The 18,642-nt window shown below is 40.0% G+C and overlaps 1 protein-coding gene across 2 annotated transcripts in view; it reads right to left on the reverse strand.

The window, feature by feature from the left end:
• KIAA0319L (KIAA0319 like) overlaps nucleotides 1–18,642 on the reverse strand; it is a 94,081-nt gene that overhangs the window by 17,567 nt on the left and 57,872 nt on the right. For both annotated transcript variants that reach the window (XM_044287628.1, XM_044287627.1), the window contains exons 14-18: nucleotides 12,501–12,649; nucleotides 12,104–12,255; nucleotides 10,805–10,943; nucleotides 4,275–4,434; nucleotides 1,663–1,805 (exon numbers count right to left, since the gene is read on the reverse strand). In XM_044287628.1, the coding sequence (XP_044143563.1) occupies nucleotides 1,663–1,805; nucleotides 4,275–4,434; nucleotides 10,805–10,943; nucleotides 12,104–12,255; nucleotides 12,501–12,649 (743 nt within the window). The remainder of the gene's footprint in view (nucleotides 1–1,662; nucleotides 1,806–4,274; nucleotides 4,435–10,804; nucleotides 10,944–12,103; nucleotides 12,256–12,500; nucleotides 12,650–18,642) is intronic.

Here is an 18,642-nt window from a genome sequence, read left to right on the forward strand (position 1 = left end):
TCTCCTCCTCATACTGTGGAGGTGATCGTTGCATTGTGGATATGGTCACATTAAGGGTCCATTCACACGTCAGTATTTTGTAATCCGCATCCGTTCTGCAAATTTGCGGAACAGAATGCGGACCCATTAATTTAAATGTTCGCATCCGTTGTTCCATTACGGAAAATAGAACTTGTCCTACTATTGTTCACAAAATGCGGTCTGTGGTCCCATTGTAGTCAATGGGTCCACAAAATGTGGATGACATGTGGAATGCATCAATAGGTCATCCCCAATTGCAGATTTGTTTCCAGGAAACAGGGAACAAATATTTTTTTTTTTGTACCCCAACAACATATATTCTCCCTTCTGTTTTTTTTTTCGGAAAAACAGAACGGATGCGGATGTACAATTGGTAAAAACTGAAGGTTTTAGTGCAAACACTGATCCGCCAAAAAAAAATGGAACGACAATCTGGAACAGAAAAATACTGATGTGTGAATGGACCCCAACACAAATCCATCAATTTATAAAGGAATCTATCAGGATGAGGTAATAAATCGTTTGTTTTATAACATTTTTTAGTTATGTATGTTTTATGACAATATTGTGAGTTTTCTTTAGTAACATATTGCATTCTCTACATATCTCCAACAATGAAATCTGCTGCCTAAAGTCTAAATTCGTGCAAAGCAGAAGTTAATACACAAAGTGTTATGGATAGAGGAAGCCGGCAGGGTACAATTCCATCCAGTGCACAAGAATTATCATCATGGCTTTCCTAACCACTTGCTGAATGTCTCGGACCTGGCATAGAAACCTTTATTGCATTTGATTTAGGCTACTTTCACACTGGCGTTTTGGTTTCAGTTTGTGAGATCCGTTCAGGGCTCTCACAAGCGGTCCAAAACTGATCAGTTTTGCCTTAATGCGTTCTGAACGGAAAAGGATCCGTTCAGAATGCCTCAGTTTGCCTCCGTTCCGCCCTTGAAACGGACACCAAAACTCTGCTTGCAGCGGTTTGGTGTCCGCCTGACGATGCAAACGTATCCTGACACACAATGTAAGTCAATGGGGACGGATCCGTTTTCTATGAAACAATCTGGCACAATACAAAACGGATCCGTCCCCATTGACTTTCAATGGTGTTCAAGATGGATCCGTTTTGGCTATGTTACAGATAATACAAACGGATCCGTTCTGAGCGGATGCATGCGGTTGTATTATCTGAACGGAAGCTTTTTTGCAGATCCATGAAGGATCCGCACCAAACGAGAGTGTGAAAGTAGCCTTATTTCAATATTTCTACCAGTGTATGCCTTGTAGCATACATTTAGGCAAATAATCTCCATATGCACCCACTGCAGCACATTTACTAAAGACTGGCGTTTCATAGCACATGCCTCAATATTGTGCTGTCTATGAATCACAAACAGAAATCTATGCCAACTATGAGCTGGCACAGATTTTAGATACAATTTACGCTAGTTTTCTGGTGTAAATTATTGTAAATGTGCCGTGCCAGTGTGGCCCTGCCCCTTGCACAAATATCAGAAACAATTGTTAATTTTGTATGCCAGGAAACTGGCATACAACTTCGGTAAATGTACTACATTATCTTCTTTTGGTAAAAAAGAATAAAATACACCTAATATTTAAAATAAGAGTTATGTTCTCACTTACTGAATGTATCAATTTCAAGAGCTTTAAAGATAAGGAAATCATTTTGCTGTTTGCGTAGTTCATTGCGAAGTGTACAGGCAACCTGGTAACCCTTCATTACCAAATGAGGAGGCTGGTTCTTGACATAGAAAACTACTTTAGTGCTAAAAATGAAGAGAACACAAAGAGTAAAGTCAGATGGAAAAAAAATCTAAATGTCAAATTAAAAGCAATAGACAGGATGAGATGTATTTAGTAAAATGTAGGGGATGCTAAATAACCAGAACAATTAAATAGAACTAATCCTGACTAAAAGTTGGACAGCGTAAACGTAAGCTGTTTTCACACCTAAACAGGAATATGTAGTCACATGAAAATATCAATACTGTAGGTACATGTAACGCTTGAGGTATTCCTGAGTGTTGCACAGAAAGGCTTTATAGATACACAGAATTAGGGTTTCACACGTCCGCAATTCTGTTCCGCGTTTCTGCGGAACGGAATTGCGGACCTATTCATTTCTATGGGGCTGCACGACGTGCAGCCCGGATCTGGAATTGCGGATCCGCACTTCCGAGTCCGCAATTCCGTTCCCGAAAAAAAATAGAACATGTCCTATTCTTGTTCGCAATTACGGACAAGAATAGGCAGTTCTATGGGGGTGCCGGCTGGGTGTATTGCGGATCTGCAATACACTATGGACATGTGAATGGACCCTTATTGCAGTGGGACAGTTTTCAATGGAACTGCCATGGTGAATGGTCATCCGCTCACAGTGCCAGTTTGCTGCACCTATGAGCTCACACCACCCATATATCACTAAGCTCCCCACTGACTAAGGTCAGAATCACAGTGGTGTCGGAATCTACAACGCTTTATTTGCCTGTGAGTCATTATGGATGTTAATTTGTCAATTGACACAATCCAAGCGCAATTGCTGACAGCAAAAGCATTTACATGTGAAATTCTCACCAAATTCCCCAAAATGGAACACCAGATTGTATCCATCATTAGTCAACCCTATAACGCTAGGAAATCTGACTCCTCTGGACTTGTGATCATAAACCTTTTTCTTACCACTAATGAACATTTCTCAAGAGTCCTGATAAAAAGAAATGTTGGCCTCCTTAAATATGTTTTTATTCATTACAACTACTATATATAGCAGACTTCTGGCATAATCAGTTCTATTGCTACATCTGTCCCATTGTGTTATATTCCAAGAAGTTTAAAGGGACATACATTTATTTATTTATTTTCCCCCCACATATTAAAGAGGTTTATCAGGAGTTCAATATTGGTGACCTATCCTCAGGAGACATCATCAACATCAGATTGGGAGTCCCACACAGCACCCCTTGTCGATCTGCAGTTTGAAAAGGCCGCGGTTCTCCAGCCTCTTCACAGCTTACCGAGCACAGCGCTGTATATTATGCAGCCCAGGTCACATGAATGGGACCTAGCCGCAAATAGGCCATGCACATTGGCCTCTTCACACAGCTGAACGACGGGGGTGCCAGGAGTCGGATCCCCACTCATCGGATATTCATTACTTATCCTGAAGTAGGTTATCAATATTGAACTCCCAGAAAACCACTTGAACAACCTATAGGTGAATATTCAATGTTTTTTTTCAACTGGTAGATAGTGTTCTGAATATAATTTTTTGAAGTCATTCCATGTAGTCTACTTCCTGCCCTGGCTCTGAACTTCCTTCCTTTGTTTCAACAAACAGCATCGCTTAACTTTCTCAGACAGATCATTCACTGTGGCCAGAAAGGGAAGGGGGATGAGTGTCTCAATTAGAGCATCACGTTACACTCATAACTGCAATACTGTTCTGTGGACATCTTTATCTAAGCCTATCAAGAGAACAATAGAGCTCTCATATTGTTATCTTAATTCTACTAATCTACTATTTTACTAAGAGATAAAATCGTTCCTTCAAAACACCAGTAAACGAAAATGGTTTACCTATCTATATAGGAGTTTTAGTACCAACGAAATGAAAAACAGCCAAAAATTATTTAAAGATGACCTGTCACTTCTACTGACACACCTGGTTTAATAGCTTCATGCATTCCCCATGTAATAACGATTCTGTAGCATCTATTCCTATGACTTTAGGTTGTACCATTCCTTCATTCTTTTTACTAGAAGTTATGAATGAATTGCTATTAGCCTTCAGTAAGGGTACAGAGGGGAGGACACCAATTGGGGGGTGTACCTGCACAGACTGACTCTATCCAATCAGTGCTGCCATTGTCAGACTGTGCAGGTACACCCCCCCCCAACTGGTTACCTCCCCTCTGTACCCTTACTGCAGACTGCTAGCTATTCATTCATAGCATCTAGTAGGAATAATAAAGGAATGGCACAACAGAGTCATAAGAATAGAGGCTCCAGAATTGTTATTACATGGAGAATGCATTAAGCTATTAAACCAGGAATGTCAGGAGTGGTGAAAGGTCCTCTTTAAACAATTGTTTTCTATGAATATTGAGTTGAAAATCCCTTTCTGACTGAAGTGTCCATCTAATCATCGTATAGTTAGTTTCACCTACAGGCATGATTTGCTATGACAATGCTTTTTCAAAAACACCTGAATAAAATCTGAAAGAAGCAGTATATACCTTTTTTCTGTATACTGCTGGATCTTCTGCACAGTGATGTCAGAATCTAAAACCCCTAAAAGAACCCCGATCTGACGCATAAACATCCCCTTCTGTCTTTCAGTCAGCTGGCTGACACTCACATCCAGAATCATCTCCACCAGATTATTCTTCATGGGGTCTGAAGAACAGAAGCAAAGATAAATTACAACTACAGGACAAACTGCTACAAATCATAAAAGGTATCATAATTGGAATAAACCTATTTTGTAAACGGCCATTAAAAGTTACCATCACGCTTTGAGTGATAAAACACTGTACTTACCTGCCTCCCATTTCCAACTCTCTCGGGGTTGTCCGATTTTTTTTAATATTGATGACCCATCTTCAGGATAGTTCATCAATATCAGATCGGGCGGGGGCTGACTCTCAGCACCCCCACCGATTAGCCATTTGTATATCTGCTTGCCATCGCAACTGCAGTGGTGAGCAGGTGTAATTCATCTCAGCTGTCCTATTCACTTCAATGGGACAGGTCTTTCCCATTCACTTGAATAGGAAGGAGCCATCCCATTGAAGTGAATGGGAAGGCTTAGTTTAAAAGGGGTTATCTGACGAAAAGTATTTCTATTCAAAGAATAGGCCATTTCAAATAATATTGTAATATACATGAAAAAAAAAATATTTAGGCTTTATTAATATCCAAGTCATGTCTCAAGGCTTGTTTAAATGGTCGAACCTTGACTTATAGGATAGCTACCTAACATCGGGTGGCATCAGAAGCAGAGCTTGCCAAGAGCTCATTTGCATTCCCTCTTCCCAGAATTCTTGAGGAGCATTGCCTGGCCTATAAGACTCCTCACTCCATTTAGGAGCTATATTTCTTTTTTTTATGCACATTTTCCTCTCTGGTGGCAACTCTGCTGTCTCTCCTTCTGGTCCACTTTCTTCTGCATTCAATGGTTGACTAACATGTTCAGTAGATTCTCTGCTCCCTTCACCTAAGTGTTGGCATAGTGATTGTCCCTACTTCTAAATCCATAGTGTTGTGGAAATTTTATTATGATGTGTATTTAATATATTGTGCATTGTCATCATGTCTCTCAGTGTCAGGGTAAACCATTGGAGTGGATATCTTCCCGTGTATGTCCTGTCACAGCTGCTGGGCGCAGAGGTCTCCGTCGGCGAATGGTCCATGTGCTAAGCACTGGGCTGTGGGAGACTGATGTGTTCAGCAGAGCAGTGTTTTGTTGGCTGATGTATGGGCGCCGGCTAGGGCCCCCGCGCAAGACGCAGATTTATTGGCTTGGCGTGGATGCATTTGTTAAGAGAACAATATATGAAAGGAACTTGCGTTGGTTGTCTCTAGTGCGCCTGATCAGCCGCTGGAGATAATGACGTTGCCCTGTAAATAAACATAAATGTGGATCATAGTAATTTTATCTGGCATTGATCATTGAGCAAGGCTGGATAAAATTAGCTCCAGTGGTAATGGTAGATTATACCATGTGTTTGTTGGCTAGGGTATTATGGTGTCTTGTCTTCCTATGTCATCACTTCCTGTATCCTTGTCTTGGGCCAGCCCCTTTTACACCTTTTGTGAGTAAATAAAAGAGACAGATTGGGCAGGGAGGAGGAGGAGTGCTCAGCAAGAATTCAAGCAAGATGGTAACACCTGGGTCGGGCTCTGACTGCGGCTAAGGGAATGGCGATTTATCTATTTCTTTACACAAAGATATTGGAGAGTAGATTACAACTATTAATATTTCTACAACAATAGAAAGAAATAAACTTGCTATATCTCTATCTAGACAGTGGAGAAGGAAATTGTGGGGGCATTACATACCACATGCATCCGTGGAGTTATATGTGAAGGACTATTTCCTATGCAGGGGAGAAAGGTTTTAACATGAGCTTTAGGCCTCATGCACACGACCGTTGTGTGCATCCGCGGCCGTTGTTCAGTTTTTTTCCGCGGACCCATTGACTTTCAATGGGTCCGTGCAAAAATCGGAAAATGCACCGTTTGGCATCCGCGTCCGTGATCCGTGTTTCCAGTCCGTGAAAAAAATATGACCTGTCCTATTTTTTACACGGCCAACGGTTCACGGATCCATTCAAGTCAATGGGTCCGTGAAAAATCACGGATGCTCACAAGATTGTCATCCGGGTCCGTGATCCGTGTCCGTTTTTTCCTATCATTTCAATGGCAAACTTGACTTAGATTTTTTTTTCATTTTTTATGGCCGTGGATCCTCCAAAAATCAAGGAAGACCCACGGACGAAAAAACGGTCACGGATCACGGACCAACGGAACCCCGTTTTGCGGACCGTAAAAAAAATACTGTCGTGTGCATGAGGCCTTAAAAAGAGTTTTGTGGGATAACCCCTTTAAAGAGGAGCTTTTCTGTAGCCATGTCTTATCTATCTTCATATCTACCAATTTCCTAAGCATATTTATTTTTCTAAAAGTGATTTGAGATTTATTTTTTTAAACTAAGCTCTACATTTTACAATTTAACCCCTACAGGAAGTGTATTTTTCTAATTTCACATCCAAAGTACTGGACTGTTACTGAAGGGCAATGCAACCAAACTGTATGTATAGATCGACTTTAGACAGATGTGAACTAGAAACCTTTTAAAGAGGACCAGTAGCTCTTCTTACACATGAGCTTTAGTAAATAATTATACTCCTCATGATATAGCAATTTTGGAGCATCTCTTCCTACAACTCTGTCTTGTACCATTCCTCTGTTATTCCTCCTAGAAATTTACAAATAAACTGACAACTGGGGGCTACCAGTTGTGGTGTGTCCCTACACACTCTGGCACTGGGCAGTCAAGTACTGAGGGTGCCAGACTGTGCAGGGGCATGCCTGTTTGTCAAGCAGCGTGGTAACACCCAGTTGTCAATTTATTCATTTTAATAGGGGAATGGCACAATAGTGAACTATGAAAACAGATGCTCCAAAATTGCAATTTCAGTGGTCATACAAGCAATTACAGCTAATTAAACAAGTACCTCAAGGGTGCCGATTCTCTTTACAGGTGAAACTTGAAAAATGTGAATATCGTGCAAAAGTCAATTTATTTCAGTAATACAACTTAAAAGGAGTTCCATTAATGCAACTTAAAATTAGACTTTTGCGAAAAGGTTCAATATTCTAGGCTCAAAGTGTCACACTCTAGTAAGCTAATTAATCCATACCCCCTGAGCAAAGGGTACCTGAGATTGTGACTTTGGGGTTTCATAAACTATAAGCCATAATCATCCAAATTATACCAAATAAAGACTCAAAATATCTCGCTTTGCATGTAATGAGTCTATCTCTAGTGTTAGTTTCACCTTTTAAGTTGCATTACTGAAATAAATGAACTTTGCACGATATTCTAAATTTTTCGAGTTTCACCTGTATATCAATTTAAACTCTGGAATGAAGATGCACTTTGACATCACGATTACTGGAACCCAAGTAACGGCGTCAAATAAGTCACACTAAATACTTGCACCCCTCCCCACACATCAATAAATTTCACATTTTACACTGTCTTCATCCTGCCCATCCCCGATCTTCAGCATAAAACATGTAAACCGCTTCTCTAGCGATACCCGTTATATGCTGCAGCAATACTAAAATAATTATCACTGAAGAGGAATATCTAATATATTTATTTCTTCTTAAATATCTAAGAAAATGATTTCTGACTGAAGACATTTTTGCTGACTGTCGCCATAAATTATCGTTTTCTGGTTTACAAACAAACCATTATGGCAAACCAGGGTAAGCTGGGCTCCTGCATAGGGATGCATGGCACAGGGGGGAGGCACTGATATAGGTGTGGGGTATTTTTCCTGGCTTTAGGGCTATTTGCTTCTCCATAAGAGTTCATTCAGTAACACCTGAGGCCTTTGTATCATGTTTGGCTGCATTTTATTTAAAAAATGAAAGGAATTGTTTTTACAATCAGGAATGGCACAAAAAACCTCTAAGTATTTACAAACCATTTGGTGTCAACACCCTGTGTTAGGCCATGCCCCCCAAACCCTGTTTCCCATGTAAACTTGGCTAGTATTTTTTGTTGGGAAAGGTGGCAACCCTATATATGACGCAACGTATAACCTGTACTATAAAGTTAGGTGGAGAGTTATTAAACTGGTGTAAAGGTAAACTGGTTTAGTTGCCCATAGCAACCAAGCAGATTCCAAACTTCATTTTCCAAAGGAGCTCTAAAGAACTAAAAGGTGGAATTTGATTGGTTGCAACGGACAACAACATTTACACCATTTTTGATAAATCTTCCCCTGAATATAAAAAAATATGTTGTACATAGTTAGGCACACCTTCATCTGGACACCAACTGGATTAAAGCTAATTTATTAAAACAACATACAATTCACAATAAAAGTAAATAAAAATGTAAAATGATATCCAACACAAATGGTCCCCAATATATAATACAATACAACCCTGCTGGCCAGTGTTTACTGTTACAACAATGATATGGTCGTATTGATTATCACCACCACAAATAATAAACTTTCTACACTACTAGCAGTGCATATGGTTGAAATTATATATCTGACATTGCAGATTAACCCCCCGCTGGCATCCAGCAAAGCAGATCGACCCTCCACTGACACCCAGCAACGCACAAATCTGCACGATCCAGAAAAATGGAAGTACATGCGGTTAGTATCGAAAATATTTTATATGTCCGATGAGATGATTATATATATCACTTGTGACGGCAGAAGTCCGTGCTGAAATAGATGTTGTTAAGTTATAATATAATATTCCTGCTGGTTAGTAAAGACTGCTTATTGATGGTAAAGGTTAGTTTACACTGTGCAGTGAGTTGGTAATGGTCCTCTGTATAAGAAAGGCAGTCCAGACTATGGTGCTTGTTACAAAGTATTTCTTGCACATATATTCGAGCCTTTAACATGCCGGTTACTCACTGTTAGTTGCACTGGAGCAGAGTCCCGCACTTGCCGTGGTGTCCCACGTGTATTATAGTTTATAGGGACACTCACCACCTGCTTTCTTCTTTCGTGAGACTTGTTGCGCTCGTATTTCTATGATATAGTGAAGCGGGATCAATCCAGCATCTCCTAATTGGTGAAGTTGGCGTCCCACGTGTTCTGCGCAATCCCGGCGTGGCCGACTTCACCAACACTCCGCATTAGGAGATGCCGGATTGATATCTGCAATGTTAGATATATAGTTTAACCATATACACTGCTAGTAGTGTAGAAAGTGTATTATTTGTGCTGGTGATAATCAATACGACCATATCATTGTAAACACTGTATTATATTGGGGAACATTTGTGTTGGATATAATTTTACATTTTTATTTTACTTTTTATTGGGAATTGTATGTTGTTTTAATAATTAGCTTTAATCCAGTTGGTGTCTAGATGGAGGTGTGCCTAACTATGTACATACAATTTTATATTTATACTTGATTGGGTTAATCAATTAGTTAGAGCACCCACTCCTAACCGTTTAGCAGGTGAGCCACCTCATAATATAATAACTTCCCCTTAATATGTTATTTATGATTCACACGGTTTTACACCGTAAAAAATAAAAAAAAAAAAAAATAAAAGTAATATCAGAATAGCTGTTTTTTTCATCTCATCTACCAAAAATGTAATAAAAAATATGGCACCAATGAAAACTACAAATCGTCCCTCACACAGTTGCGCTGTCAAAAACATAAAAAGTTATGGATTTTGGAATGCGGCAAGACAAAAACTAATTATTTTGTTGAAAAAATTGTGTTGTTTTTGCAAGTGGTATAGCATAACAAATTATATCAAGTTGCCATTTTTACAGAAAGCACAAAGAACGCTTTTTGTAACATATCCCGAAAGCTCAAACCAACTTAGGTTTGTCAGGGTTCTTATGCCATGCTATTCTGGATATCAACGAGCAACAAAACCTGATGTAAAAAGAACTTCAAATACATTTACATTGTGGCCCACATTTATTAATTAGCATACACTAGTTTTGATGTAAACTGAACCCCAAGATGTCAGAAAATGTGTAAATGTTTGCAAAATGTGAAAGCATTATACTGCTTACAAAGGTTCCCAGTCTTATCATACATGGTTGGGCAACGTTTCTATCAATGTATAATACTACTCGTTCTTATGGGTTTAGGCATCTCCCCTTCTCTTCCCCTTTGTTTCGGTCTTGTATGTGTAATACGTTCCCTTGTGTTCTTGCTCTCTTCTAGAGTAGGCGTACGTCTATATGCGAATTGTGTCACTTTACTGATGGACCGCCTTATATTTGTTATGCTCACAACCATCTTCAGTATCCTTGTACTGCCAATTCCAGAAATTGTATATTGCTATGTCTTGTGGTTGTATGCCTTTACATTTACTACTTTGTCTTGTCCTTAATAAAGAGATTGAACATTATACTTCTTACACGCTGCTCTGCAAAAGTTTGAAAAAAATGGTAATGGTTTACTGGAGGGGCATGGCCTAGGTTTTTCGACAGATGTATTAATGCCATAGCTTGAGGACATCACTCACCTGGCTTCACCTCTACGGTAGCTCTGTCATTATCACTCTCTCCTTTGCCATCAGTCACCTTCAGGTGAAAGGTGTAGGTTCCTTCAACAAGGTTAGAGAGGAACAGGACTGCATGATGATCAGAGTCACTCAGCACTTCCTGCAAGGAAAAAACTTCTGTGAACCTTAATGACTGCCACATCACCGCCTTTTCCACACTGTCGCCTCGCAATCTAATGCCTCACTTGAGATGTTTGGAAGAACAGTGGCGATCAAACACTTCGATGAGTGATTTACAAGCTGCTGAATATACTGTGTGAAACCAAGAGCCGGTAGCAATGCAAATATTTTACTTTCATATACCCGCTGGAAAGCGCTAGATGACAAGGCAACGCACGGTACATACTCCTTAATAATATGGAGTTTGACATTTAGAAAATCTAGCAATCTTTTCACATCCATTTACTACTATGTGCAGGTTTATATTTCAATTGAATCTGTACATACAAAAGGAACAAATGTCTCTTTTTCAAGGCCACCGGCCTAATGACAGATAAGAACTGATGCAAGTACTAAACTGACTTTTTTTTTTCTATTTTCACAGGTTATCAATATATTTCCTAATTGTTCTTTGCTGTTTTATATAAGCAAACTGCACCTTTCTGTTCTTTGTGCAATATGGAGCTACACATATCGCACAGCCAAAGTCACCATGTAGTCCTAGTATAAAGACTTCCATAATTTGTACGAATCGATTCATTCATCAAAAACAGTTTTGAGCAGTGCTCAAGAGACTCCCCCCTGCTGCTTGACTGACAGAGCTGGACATCTCCCCCGACCATGACTATCTCGTACTTCTTCTCCGAGTAGCAGCACAAGCAAGATAGTCAGGGCCGGGTGAGATGTCAACCAAGAAGCAGGGGTAGTCTCCTTAGCAGCAGGGACAGCCCCTCACTGCTCAAGAACTCTTTTGGATGAACGAATCAATTTGTACAAATTACTTCCATACATATTCGTGTTTTTTTCAGCAGAACCAGGAGACTATATATATATATATATATATATATATATATATATATATATATATATATATATATATATATATATATATATATATATATATATATATATATATATGTATATGAGGAGCTCCCACCTGTCCACCAAGAGATGATGTCGGAGGAGAGAATGATTGGACGAATTAAACATTATTTTATCTGACAGTTATTGAAAGTATATGAGCACCTTAAAACTAGCTGAAACAGTCTTCCATTTACACTGCATGTCAATATACCAATAATTCATTATAATTCGGCTCACCCCAGCTGCTGGGCTGCTTTCATCTCGCTGCCATTGGTAGCTGACAATGCCCTTATCATCCGTGGATTTCGAACCATCCAGTTCTGCTGTGTTGGTTGGCAATGTAATGACAACATTTCCTGCAATCTTTGCCACTGGCGGTTTATTAATTTCTGTAAGGGATAATTATAACAATAGTAATATGAAAAACATATATGTGCCCTGCTAATACTTGGTCGGCTTTTTTTTTTTTTTTTTTTTACTAGAAATAAAACCACTGTTAAACATAGGATGTGTCTTCAATTGAATGTGCTAAGCCGCAATGCTAGACACACTCCCTGGATATGAGTGATGATGTATAAACGCAGAACAAGTGCAGTACAATCCCAGTAGAAAAGCCCCCATACCAAGTACTCACCTTCCTTCACAATCACACTGACGATGGCCTTGTCTTGTAAGCCTCGCTCATCTGTAACAGTCAGTGTAAACTCATACTTTCCAACCTGCAGGCCAGTAACTGTGGCAATGCTGCTGTTGGAATTTTCGATTTTCACACCTTCCAGCCCCCTGAATTGAAAAGAAGCGTACTTATTAATAAAACAAAGATATAGCAGCCAAAAGGTCAGAGATGTAGCAGGAACCATTCTGTTAGTAATACACCATCCATATCAGTTGTTTGCAGCCATATATGACTCCCTAGCTGATGTTCGCTACAACCACCATGCTTCCATGGCACAATGGGAGTCATGGCATTAGGCGATACACCCAGCTAATACATGCATCACTGGTCCCTGCCTCAGACAAGGGGTGTATATAAGGCCCTTCTCATTATTCACCATTGTGAACTTTTTAGGTGTGTAATATGTCTGATACACTGCTATAATTTATTTAGAGAGCTCAAAATGTGCTAGAATTCTGTCGCAATTTGTTCCAAAAAAACTGGCCAACATGCTTTGCACCACATTTATTAGGTGTTTTGGACACCATTAGGCCCTCTTCCAAACTTGTATGCGCCAAAATTGTGGTGCACAATTCTGCTGTAACGTAAGTAAGCCAACTAATAGGTGTTGAAAGTTTGTCTAGACTCTAGACAGTCCAAATGTGTATCACATTTATCATCCAGCATCAGAAACTGTAAAAACATCTGGTACATTTAGACTGTCTAGTTTACACTTAGCATTAGTAAATCTGTCCAAGTGTCTTATCTGTATGTAACTTATAGGAGCAAGGCTGGAGGGCTCAGTCTTGCAGTGATAGGATTTGCATTACTCATACAGTATTTCTCTTTATGGAGGCTCAGGGTAGCCAGTGGGGGGCATAAGTACTTGCAGCTACCACGGGGGACCAGATGGATGCACGCAAGACCCAGCTTGCATGGTGGAGACACCACCAGGGGCCAAATGCCTCCACAACAGGAAGAAGGCCAGAAGAAAGCAGGGTCTCAGTAAACAAAGTCTGAAATAATTGTAAAGCTGTATTATTTCCTATTCTATAAATAAATTACTATAAAACAAAAAAAAAATGAAATAACGCTTTAAAGGCTATGGACACCCTTGTGCACTAAAAATGAATAACCCCATATCTTACTGTAATGCAGCACATAATAAAATTGCACTTTACTGGTATCAGTTTTGCTTCAGATGCTCTTCTATGAGTTTTGCTCTGTGCCATCATCTCCTGTGAGAATCTGTGGGTGTTCCTGTTGATTTCACATGCGCCAGCACAAGTCTGCTGCCCCGCCCCCATATCCTGTTACACAGCACAGCTAGCAGCCACTTACATATAGGCTGCTGGAACTTGTAATATTTCATTCCAATCCACAACATGGTGAGTCTTACAGTATGCTACAGCCTGTAATCAGCAGATCTATGTCTCACTTTCCATTCTGTAGATTGGCCATTATTTGTAGACACAATAGATATTTCTGCCGATAACGTTAGTGCAGCGATCTACAGTCAGAACCATGGCGTTATATAGATCTCATTACTGACAGCTCTCACTACATACACTCTCTTCTGAACACAGTATTGTGTGCAGTCCGCACAGTGAGCGGTCACTTTTCCCACACAGATTAGTACAGCAACCAGATTCCTCCTTTTATTTTCCAATGAAGCTGTGAAAAAAAATAATAGGTGGAATCTTATTGGTTGCTATGGGCAACTAAGCTAGTTCTACTTTACACCAGTTTTGATAAATCTCCCCCACTTTGTACTTCTATGTGTACATAGCATTGTGTATGAAATATATATATAAAATTCTCTGAGTTAGTATACAGCAACAGGCAGCACTCACCAATGTAGAAAATGTGTTCCTTTATTGTCTCCAAAAACACCATATACATGAGGCAGGGCGGAACAACTTCCATGCAGTCAAACAAAGCATCGACGGCCGTTTCGCGCACGTGCACTTCCTCAGGCCACTGACATCACACTACTTGCGTGCTTCATTTAAATGTTGCTCAACAGGGTTGTCATAGTGACAGCTGACGCTACCCCGTCCCAACATATTTTGTAAAAGCTCGTTAAAGCAAACAAATTAAAAATATCTATATAGGTAAAACAATCAGATGCATGTATGAGAGATTCAAGGAACATGTGAATTCGATTAGATCAGGAAAAGGATGCCCCAGGTTGATAGACCATATGAGGGAAGCACATGGAGGAAATCCAAGCTTTCTAAGTTTCTCAGGGATCGGCATGTCCCGAACTCCCCACAAGGGGGAGATAAACATCGCCTACAGCTATAAAAGGAAGCAAGGTGGATTATTCGCTCCAGATCAATGGACCCGGTATGCATTAATGATAAGAATGATCTTAGTGTTTTTCTATGAATAAGATGATCTGTCTATATATTGTGTTTTTTTGTTTTTAATTTGTTTGCTTTGATGAACTTTTACAAAATATGTTGGGACGGGGTAGCGTCAGCTGTCACTACGACAACCCTGTTGAGCAACATTTAAACGGAGCACGCAAGTAGCGCGATGATGTCAGTGGCCTGAGGAAGCGCGAGTGCGCAAAACGTCTGTCGCTGCTTTGTTTGACTGCATAGAAGTTGTTCCGCCCCCTGCCTCATGTATGTATATGGTGTTTTTGGAGACAATAAAGGAACACATTTTCTACATTGGTGAGTGCCGCCTGTTGCTGTATTACCAGGGGTGCACAACCTTTTTTGGCCGCATTGTCACATCGCTCTATTTCAAGGGGCCGCAAATAATAAACATGTCGATTGGCGCTCATTTGCATCAGTGTATTACACAAGCCAATGCAAAGTGATTGGGGAGGAATGATCACTAGCACAGTCATTCTGCCTTTATTTAGTTATATTGATTATTGGTAGCCAATCCCTGATTACACAGAGAGATGTGCTGCCGATAACTGTAAATCTTTCATCCCGATAAAATATGCAAATCAGCCGACGAACGAACGATTCCTTGTTTATCGAATGATAAACGATTATACCGATTATACCGACCAGTTATAAGATATGAGCACTCCTATGAACACCGTTTCCCAGTAATTGTCCAGAATATCGTCCTGCAGAATGGCCCCTGAAACCGATCAGTAAGGCTGGGTTCACACCTGAGCGTTTTACAGCGCGTTCCTACGCGCTGTAAAACGCTCAACAAGGAGAAACCAATGATTCCCTATGGGAATGGTTCACACTTGGGCGTTTTACAGCGCGTACGATCGCGCTGTAAAACGCCCGACGCTCCAAAAGTACATGAGCGACTTTTGGGGCGTTTGTGGCCATAGGACACTGTAGTGAATCACACAAACGCGCGTCAAACGCGCGTTTACTATTACAAAAACGCGCATAAAAATGCGCGTCAAAACGTGCGTAAACGCGCGTTTGCGCAACGCTCAAGTGTGAACCCAGCCTTATACTTACCTGCTCCCCGCCGCTCTGGTCCTCTGCGCTGCCCCCATTTTACGGTCCTTACGCTGTTTACACCTGTCAGTGCATGGCCATGGTCACATGCACCTCACCAGGCAATGACTGGCTTCAGTGGTGATGTGGCCACAAGCAGCATGTCACTGCTAAAGCCAGTCATTGGCTGGAGAGGTGCATGTGACTATGGCCATGCACTGATAGGTGTAAACAGTGCGGGGACCAGAAGATGGTGGCAGTTCAGAGGACCAGAGTGGCGTGGAGCAGGCAAGTATGAACCTTTTGTTTCAGGGGCCATGCTGCAGAAACTGGAAAAGTGGCGACATTTCCTTCCATCCTGCCTTCCATCCTATTCATAAATCAGCGCTTTCATTCACTGCAGAGGATGGCGCTCACTGGTTATTACCGCCTCCTGCCCCCAGTTATAGGGGCCCTGCAATAACCAGTAAGCGCTTTCCTTCACTGCAGAGGATGGCGCTCACTGGTTATTACCGCCTCCTGCCCCCAGTTATAGGAGCCCTGCAATAACCAGTAAGCGCTTTCCTTCACTGCAGAGGATGACGCTCACTGGTTATTACCGCCTCCTGCCCCCAGTTATAGGGGCCCTGCAATAACCAGTAAGCGCTTTCCTTCACTGCAGAGGACGGCACTCACTGGTTATTACCACCTCCTGCCCCCAGTCATAGGGGCCCTGCAATAACCAGTAAACACTTTCCTTCACTGCAGATGACGGCACTCACTGGTTATTACCGCCTCCTGCCCCCAGTTATAGGGGCCCTGCAATAACCAGTAAGCGCTTTAACTTACTAGTGGGGGAAGGAGCTAATTGGTTAACCCTTTAATGACCTGACACTTTGTCATTTAGCACAAGTGGTTCAAACGGCTGTAACTATTTTATCTGTTGAACTACCAAAATAATTTTTGCAACAATTTTTTACGTGACACATAGGGCTTTATAATTTATTTTTTAGTAGTTTTATTTGGGGGAAACTGTACAAAACATTTTTTTAAGTATTTCTTTTCAAACTAGAGCTCCTTATTCTTTAAATATGCAAACTGACTCCAAAATAAATTATTATAATTAGTTCCCTATTTCGTGTAGGCCAGTTTTGTTATATAATATGTATAGTTTCATGTGAATGGGGCCGTAATGGTGATTGTTTTGGTTGGTGTGGGTGTTTTTTCTTTTATGAATTTTATTCTCTTTTTTTAATCTTTTTTTTTTTAACTTAATTTTTAATATATTTCTGCTACATGATATGGGTCATAAAAAGACCTTTGGGGGACACTGACCCTTTTTTTTTTTTTATTTGCACCTTTTCTTTTTTACTTTTATTTGTATTTTAATAATATTTTTTTATATATTTGGTTTATTACTTTTTTTTTTTTTTTATATATTTTTGCCACATAATATGTCCCCCTAGAGGTCATAAAAAGTCTGTTGGGGGACACTGAACACTATTATTTAGCACTTTTTCCCTTTTTCTTTAATTTGTATTTTATTTATTTGTATTTTTTTTTATTCCTTTTTATTTATTTTTTTAAATATATTTTTGCCACATAATATGTTCCCCAAATGGTCATAAAAAGACTGAACACTGCACTTTCCTTTTTTTTATGGATTTTTTTTTTATAATATTCAAAAAAAAAAATTACACATATTTAATTAATTTTATCTTATTTGTATTTTATTTTTATTTCGTTTTCAAATTATTCTTTATAATTTTTTTCACAATTTTTATTTATAATTTTTTTTCACATAATTTGTGGAATGAGCTAAAACGTTGCGACTAGTGTTTCAAGTTCAGCGTACAAGGTTCAGGTTATCTAAGAATTCCGTTATGGATTCCACTACCACGGACCATAGGGTCCATTCACACGTCTGCAACCGTTTTGCGGTCTGCAAATTGTGTATCTGCAAAACAAGGACACCGGCCATGTGCATTCCGAATTTTGTGGACCGCACATGGCCGGTACTACGATAGAAATGCCTGTTCTTGTCCGTGGCTGCGGACAAGAATAGGACATGCTCTATTTTTTTTAGCGGGGCCATGGAACGGAAGTGCGGATGCGGACAGCACATGGTGGTGCTGTCCGCATCTTTTGTGGCCCCATTGAAAATGAATGGGTCCGCACCCCTTCCGCAAAATTGCGTAACAGATGTGGACCCATTATGTGGATGTGTGAATGGACTCTTAGTTATGGTCCATGGTAGCAGAATCCATAACGGAATTCTTACATAACCCGAACCTTTTTCGCCAAACTTGAAACACAAGTTCGCTCCTCCCTAGTTGCGACCACAGGGGTGAATAAAGTATTTTTCTTTTCACTCATTTTTTGTGAGACTGCTGCCATATTTTTTAATTCTTATATTGTCCTGGATTTGTTGCCGGATCCATTGGCCTGCACCTCCATATTTATATTTGGCCTGAAGTGCTGCCACTTCAATATTACCCTTTTTATGAGGCAACTATACCAAAAAATGGCTGTTCTGGCAGTTTTTATTGTTAGTTTTTTTACAGAGTAGATAATGTGATATTTTTATATAGCAGGTCTTAACGTTGCGGCGACACCTAATATGTCTATTTTTTGGGGGGATTTACACAATAAAACATTTTTGGAAAAACAAAAAAATTATGTTTTTGTGTTTCCATTTCCTGAAAGCCATATTG

The sequence above is a fragment of the Bufo gargarizans genome, chromosome 3 (genome assembly GCF_014858855.1).
Source record: "Bufo gargarizans isolate SCDJY-AF-19 chromosome 3, ASM1485885v1, whole genome shotgun sequence".
Lineage (NCBI taxonomy): Eukaryota > Metazoa > Chordata > Amphibia > Anura > Bufonidae > Bufo > Bufo gargarizans.